Source organism: Rhincodon typus, chromosome 18, assembly GCF_021869965.1.
Source record: "Rhincodon typus isolate 14 chromosome 18, sRhiTyp1.1, whole genome shotgun sequence".
In the NCBI taxonomy this organism is placed as follows: Eukaryota; Metazoa; Chordata; class Chondrichthyes; order Orectolobiformes; family Rhincodontidae; genus Rhincodon; species Rhincodon typus.
The window spans coordinates 21,813,234-21,820,874 of record NC_063349.1 but is presented as its reverse complement, the minus strand read 5'-3'; the positions used below and the strand labels follow the sequence as shown (position 1 = coordinate 21,820,874).

Here is a 7,641-nt window from a genome sequence, read left to right as displayed (position 1 = left end):
TGATGCTGCTTGGCCTGTTGTGTTCATCCAGCTCTACACCTTGTTATCTCAGCTTGTTCAGACAGGTAGGTCTCAAGTAGCACTTAAAGGAGAATGAGAGGTAGAAAGTTGAAAAGGTTGAGGGAGGAAATTCCAGAATTTATGAGCTCATCAACTGAAGAAATAGTCACAGCAATTGAAATTGAGGATGCTTAAGAGGCTAGACTTAGATGATTGTGGGGCTGAAGGACATTACAGATAGGGAGGGTGGTACCGTGGAGACATTTGAAAACAAGGATGAGAATTTTAAAAGTAAGCCAGATCAATGTGTATAGATGTGACCGGGGAATGAAACTCAAGACAAATAAGGACAAAGGCAGCAGTTTTGGATGATATCAAATTTACAGGGGGTTGAATGCAGGAGACTGGCCAGTAATATCCTAAAGTTACAATGGCACGAATGAAGATTTCAGCAGGAAATTAGCTGAGATATGCAGAGTCAATAGATTATAGAGGTAGAATACGTAGTCTTCGTGATGTGCAGGTATGTGATCAGGAGCTCACCTTTGAGTCAAGTATGGAACCAACATTTCATCTCTGCCTGCCAGGGAGAGGAACAAAGTTTGAAACAGGGATCAAAAACAATGGCTTTAATGTTCCCAGTATTTATTTGGAGAGAACTTCTGCTCATTCCAGTAAATGTCAGATAAGCAGCCTGACCATTTTGTAACAATGAAGAAGTGGGGAGAGGTTGCTAGTCCCAACTGGGATGGTTCTGGTTCTGGGAAATAAACTGAAGATCAATGGAGCATGTTTCAATGGAGAACATCTGGGAAAAAAAAACACTATTGTATTATTAGATTTAAAACAGTTATGGAAAAAGACAAGGGAAAATCAAATTTGTCAAAACTTGATGAGAAATGGAATCTGGCCCAGATAGATTGCAGTCAAAGATTGGCAAATAAATGCATTACTGAACAATGGGAAACCTTATAAGAGAAGGTTGTTTATGCACAGAACTGTCACATTCTCAGGGGGAAAGGAAGACCATCTGCAGCTAGAGTGCCGTGGGTGACCAACAGAAAAAGAAATTTGGGAGGAAAGTTCATTTCACAATTCAGCAGAAAACCAAACTGCATTCGAAAGGAACAGGGAGAACTGAAAAAACAGAATAAAATGACAAAGTAAAATGAAACCTTGTCAAATGTTGAAATGGACTACTCCAATGGCTACCTGTAGTGATTCATTCAAAGCTCAAATCATGTAGTGTACAAATATTCTAACATTTATATTTGCAATGGAAAAACTGGCTTTGATCTTCTCGCCCTTACCTTGCTGAGGACATACGGTAGATCTCTCCGAGATACTTTGAGGGTTTCCTTGCTTTCCGCCAGATACTGCAGCTCATTGTCTGATAATCCAACATGAATCCTTCCTTTCACGATGCCGACTGTTGCAGGAACCGCCCCATGATTTTTTACTGTCTGCTCAACTTCTTTAGCAGTACTGAAATAAATATCAGAAAACCTTAAGCTAAATGACATTTGCACTGGCCTTTAGAAATACCATCAGTTCAAAGTGTGTCTCATGACGGATAGGCAGAATTGTTAATATCTGTGGGGAGGTTATTGGTAATGGACCTGCAGATCAGTGACACTTCCACTCGCAGTAGGACATCTGGCTACAAGGGATCAGATGAGTCAAATAATGAGGTCTGGGATTGTTCCTGTTGTTATCTCATGAGGTCAATGAGCTGGGCCCACATTGAAAGGTCAGACAGACAGGTATTCATTTCCTGTGAACTCAGAGCATCACTCCAGCTCTCTCATTAGAAGCTGGGATAGCAGTCATACCTTTGGATAAAGAACCCATGCCCTGTTTGAATAGGAGAGCTGATGCAGATGTAGAACTGGAGGAAGGAACATCTAGCAGAGTTGCCAGATTCCCTGTGCAGACTTGAGCCAAAGCTGAAGGAGTCTGTCCAAATTGTGTCTATTGTGTAGGTCTCAACATGCAAACCTCCATGGGAAGGATGGTAACTGCCTTACAGACCCAGATCCAGCAGAACACATGATGGTTGCCAGATATGCACTTGAATTGTAACTCCATTACATTAGCCAGTAATGGCTAGGTGAAGGGGGTGAGGCAGCTCAAAGTCCATCTAAAGTGCCCCTTGCAAAGGATCAGGGAGGTGCCATCGGGTAATAACAAGGAGGAGGCGTTCCAGAAACCACCCTGCTGAGTTCATCCCAGGATGCTTCATGGGGGCCCTACCTTTCCAGCTCCTCTCCATGAGTGGCCCCATCACCTCCAGCCATTCAGGCTGAGGAAAGTGCACCAGTACCTGTGCAGGCGAAAACTCTCTAGGCCTCAGACCACAAGGGACCAAAGCCATCACAGAGGATAAACCTTAGTGGTCTGCAGGTTCCCTCCAAATCAGCTTTGGATATTGGGGCTGCACCGAGACATACTGCTAGGAAAAGAAAGGCAAAGTAATTCCAAAGACACAAAAGTGGCATCCGTGTTTAATCGCTGGACAGATTAAACATACACCAGAAAATCTACATTCAATTCCACTTCCAAGTATGTTTTTGTATTTTATTTTGTTGCTAATTCCTGCAACAGTAGGGTGCATTTGAGGTCATAGTAACTCATTCCTGATTAGTTCTGGATGATAGGGGCCTATGGATAGAACATTAATGGTACCCACCGTCAGTAACAATGGAGTATCCTCACAGCTTCAACTCCGGGCAGCATTTGTGAACTCTGATGCCAGCAACACACCTAAGTGAGGATGAATGCTGCTGGCTGATCCTAACAGCACTCAGCGCCATCTCCATCTAAATGCCCCTTGCAAACAGAAATCCTACAGCACTGGCAGTCTGGCTCAGGTGCTCTATAAACAGGGAGCATTTGAGAGTGGCAGCTTGTGATACTCCACATACATCCTCAGTGAGTTCTTGGAAAGAGTTACCGGTGAAGTGATGCTGCAGTGACTTTCAACATCACAGATTGGAGCAGCCAGTACATGGAGGAGATGGCAAAACATGACATCTTCTGTTGCCCTTGACATTCACTTCCCTCTGCTCCTTGTCTCTGTTTTGGACATTATCTTCCCTCTGGTCCTGTTCCCTGTCTCTCTGAAGATTTATGTGGTAGCTCCTGGGTCGCCATGCACTGGTTCCCCACTGAGCACCATGACTAGCAGAAGCCTTGTTGCCTTGGCGCGTCATCATATCTGTCTGAAGTGGTTTATGAACAAACTCCAGGGAACAATCTATTAACATTGTTTTGAAGCCCTCCCTCTTGTACAGAGGTATTTCTGTCCAGGGAAAATCTCTCAACACCAAGATCGGGGAAACTTTAGCCTCTATCTACCCCAGCATCCCATCCTGGAGGGTCATTGCCAAGATCACCTCTCATTGACACAGCTATGACTGTGCAGGCTACCTCCCCCGTTATCAAGTTTCCCATCGTCACCCCTACCCCAGCCTCAGAGCAACACCTTTGCCTTGCCCTCAGATCATTTCCTCCACCCTCTTGTCAGACTTGACTACCTATCATGGACTCACCAGGCACCTCCAACACCCTGTGCAGAGGTATCCCCTGTAACTCTCCTGTAAATCTGCAGCACTATCTTATCATCTTTGAGCATCCCACAGTTCTCTCACATCTCAGGACTTCATGAGGAACCTTCCTAGTTTCAGCAATGCTCTCCCACAATCATTTTCATCTTCTGACATATGCATGGCCCAGTATCTCCCAACTTACCCAACAAGAGATGGGAGGCCCTCCCTTGATTAGCAGAAGCTATGCTCCGAGATCAGTTGAGAGAGACCCATGCTGCAGGCACCAATGCCACTGTGTCTTGAGGGTGACTATACAGATGAGAACACACCTAATCAGGGCTCACAACCATTTAACTCTTGTTAACACAGTGTCTCTACGTCAGCCAATTTTCATCCACCCAAAATAATCGATAAGACCACAGATACAGGAGCAGAAGAAGGCCAGTCAGCACATCAGATCTGCTCTGCCATTAAGTGAAATCATGATTGATTTGATAATCAACATAATTTTCCAGCCTTTTTCTGATAACCTTTACTCGTTAACGATCTGTCAATCCCAACTTTGAATAATCTTAACAACCCGGTCTCTGCAGTACAGAATTCCACAGTTTTACTACCTTCTGAGAGAAGAAATTTCTCCTCATTTGTCTTAATTGAACCACTCCTTACTCTGAGATTATGTTCTCTGATCCTGGACTCTCCTACAGACAGAAATGACATTCACAGCTAGCCCTTCCTCCCCTCTTAAAAATCTTGTATGTTTCAACATGGCAATGTCTCATTTATCTAAACTCCAATGAGTACAGGCCCAACCTAATAAACTCTCCTCTGAAGAAATTCCCTCCATTCCTAGGATCAACCTAGTGAACCTTCCCTGGACTGCTTCCAATGTCAGTATATCTTTCTTTAGATAAGGGGCCCAAGACTGTTCATGGCATTTTAGGTATCCTCCCACTTTGAGGAATCACACTTTTGGCTTTTTTGCATTTTTAGGACCGGCTCCTAGAAATGGTGTTATTCATTTTTGAAATTTACTCCTCCACTTTCTCCCTTCCTTCGATGACTCTCAAGCACCACTCCTATCAACTGTAACACACACAATAGGTTACCACTGAACGTCCTCTCTTTACTCCCATGATCTGCACACATTTTCTCTACCTCAAACCTGTTCCTGCACACATGTCCACTTTGATTGAGCCCTCATGTTAACTGCACCTCACAGTGACCCCATCCACCTCACAGTGACCCCCCCTTACACTGCACCTCAGAGTAACCACCCCATCACTACATCTCACAGTGACTCTGCCCCACTGCACCTCATAGTGGCCCTGCCTCACAGAGACACCCTCAAACATTGCACCTAACAGAGATCTCCCACCTCACAGTGGCCACGCTCCAGCATCATTGCACCAATGTTGAAATTTCCTGGTTTCTATCTTATCTTGTGATTTGTATTTAGCAGATTTCTTCAGGTTAATTTTAGCTGTCAGAGATAGCGATCAGCTGTCTGCTACATACCCTGCTTGATGTTCCAACCCACTGTGATAAAACTATCAAACAGGGCCTATAATAGATGGTTGATGTGCCAGCTCTGAGAGGCAGGCTTGGCAGTTTGTGGTAACTGGCTAAGTGGAATTTTAGAATTTTCCAAGGGTTTTAGTGGTGCTTTAGGGAGTACATTTTGCAAATTATAGAGAGGTCTTTTTGATGTAACAGTAACTCATTCTACCAGCACTCATGACAGTCACAGCATCACTGGAATATATTTCAATAAAAGCAATTTGATTCCTGGCAGTGGCTGATGATATCAAATCCAAAATTTCCTTCCGAGGAGAGGGCAGATCATTGCCTGGGGACGGAATGGCCTAGTTGTATTATCACTAGACTGTTAATCTGGGGACCAAGGTAATGTTCTGCGGACATGCATTTGAATCCCGCCACGCAGATGGTGGACTCTGAATTCAATAAATATCCGGAATTAAGAGTTTAATGATGACCGTGAATCCATCGCCGATTGTCGCAAGAACCTATCTATTGTCCTTTTGGAAAGGAAACTGCCATCCTTATCTGGTCTGCTTACATGTGACTCCAGACCCACAGCAATGTGGTTGACTCTTAACTGCCCTCTAGGCAATTAAGGATGGGCAATAAATGCTGCCTGGCCAGCGATGCCCTCATCTCATGAATGAATAAAGAAAAAAAATTTTACAACTGTAAACTCTCAAACGTCTCTCCACTCAATGCACTGAAAGAGTCCACATACTTCAGGTTATGAGGGTATGGCATGCCATGTGTGATGATTGTACTCTCCAAAGCCACCACAGCCTTCTTATTGGCTATTGCTTCGGAGACCTCCAGCTGAAGTTTAACCAATCCATCTGCAAAAAACAAAAATTGAGCTGTTCATTTCAATTCCTTTTAATTTTTTTATATATAAAAAGGTCACAGTTATATTACTCCCCTCTCATACAGAAGGCTCTCAAACTTTGTACCCAGAAGGAAATGCCTAGAGCAGGGAGACAGGAAACAGTGACCCATGGTTCATACTCATCTCCACATTCTATGGCTGTTTGACATCCCTGGCTCAGTGATCAATTCAGATTCATTCGGTTGCTAACTTGGCTCAGCCAGTGTAGCCACTTTATGATCTGCACATACAATCTTAGTTGTACCTTTCAAAGGGGTGTTGTGTGATTGGAGATCACCATCTTCTCAACAGAGCCTTCAACTGCAGCTACATCTGCTTGTTCAAGTGGATGTAAAAGATCTCTTAGCACTATGCAAAAAAGTGAAAGCGTTCTCACGTATCCTGATCAACATTCCTTCTCAACCAAGACCACCACATTAACTGTCCACTTGTTATTTGTGAAAGTGTACAAAAATTGGTTCTTAGGAAGGGTCACCCGACCCAAAACATTAACTCTGATTTCTCTCCACAGATGCTGCCAGATCTATTGAGCTTTTCCAGCAACTTCTGTTTTTGTTTCTGATTTACAGCATCCGCAGTTCTTTGGTGTTTACAAAAATTGCTTCCCAAACTGGCTTACATTATAGAAGCAGCACATTCAAAATCATTAATTGTATGTGAAATGTTTTTAAGATGTCCTGAAAGTATGAGAAGATTCTATATCAATACAAATTTTTTCTTCAAGTCTCGTGTACAGCAGCTACAGTCTGATCGGTGTATTTTAAGTAGATAATTAAAGGTAATTTGTTAATCTGCTAATTTGCCTAAGTAGTTATTGGGTTAGCAAACATTTCTTTCACCTCCAAAAGTTATCTGGTCCATAAATGATAATCTTCTTTCTTCTTCTGCTTACTGTAAGTAACCTATATGGGATAAATCTGAAAGAGCATGGATTCAAGTCACAGCCATTTAACACAAAATGACAACAAATTGCCCTTTCAGCCTGTTACAAGAATAAATAGTGGAATAATGGAATTTGCACATTATGATGATCAGGGTATTCTTCTAAATTTGGGACAGAGATACAGTCACTGGGGCAGAGTGGAAGGAGTTTAATTATGCACCTAACCCATTCATGTTGTACAGCTTGATGCTGACCCCAAGTGCCAAAATATAATGTTGGTCCACCTTTAAAAGGCTTCATAAAAAATGCAAAAGTAATTTGTTTTTTGTTAATTACAGCTAGAATTAAAGAATTTAAATAAAAGATAGTAAATTACAAACTGCAAAAAGTAAAACCAAATCTACTGAAGGCCAAAGTAAATTCAGCAGCAAACAAAAAATAATTGTGTAGAAAGGACTGTTAACAAACCGTAGAGAAGTCTTCGAGCAATGATGAAGCCCTGAGCTGCACAAGGATGGGCCAAGAGAGGAATATGCTTACACAGCATTCTCCACTGAGCACAGGCACTGAGGAGGGGAAAACAGAGTTAGATCAATCAATATTTCTGTTGCTACTCCTGATCAATTTAAAGGTGGATAGATATTCTTGGATTTGGAGGGAGCATCTTTGGCATCATTAGAAGAGTTTTTTTGTCTTTAAAAGGGCAACTTAACTTGAGGTTTACACATCAGCTTTAACCATGGTTAGGCAATCTTAGTAAAAGTCACTTCTGCTAACTGTGG

General features: G+C 42.6%; 1 protein-coding gene across 1 annotated transcript in view; it reads right to left on the bottom strand.

Annotated features, from left to right (window-relative positions):
* Window positions 1-7,387, bottom strand: part of zgc:136858 (uncharacterized protein LOC678543 homolog) — a 73,023-nt gene extending 65,636 nt beyond the window's left edge. The window contains exons 1-4 of the mRNA XM_048607401.1: window positions 7,328-7,387; window positions 6,816-6,893; window positions 5,812-5,926; window positions 1,311-1,485 (exon numbers count right to left, since the gene is read on the bottom strand). Of these exons, the coding sequence (XP_048463358.1) occupies window positions 1,311-1,485; window positions 5,812-5,926; window positions 6,816-6,837 (312 nt within the window). The 5' untranslated portion in view covers window positions 6,838-6,893; window positions 7,328-7,387. The remainder of the gene's footprint in view (window positions 1-1,310; window positions 1,486-5,811; window positions 5,927-6,815; window positions 6,894-7,327) is intronic.
* Between the last annotated feature and the right edge of the window lie 254 nt (window positions 7,388-7,641).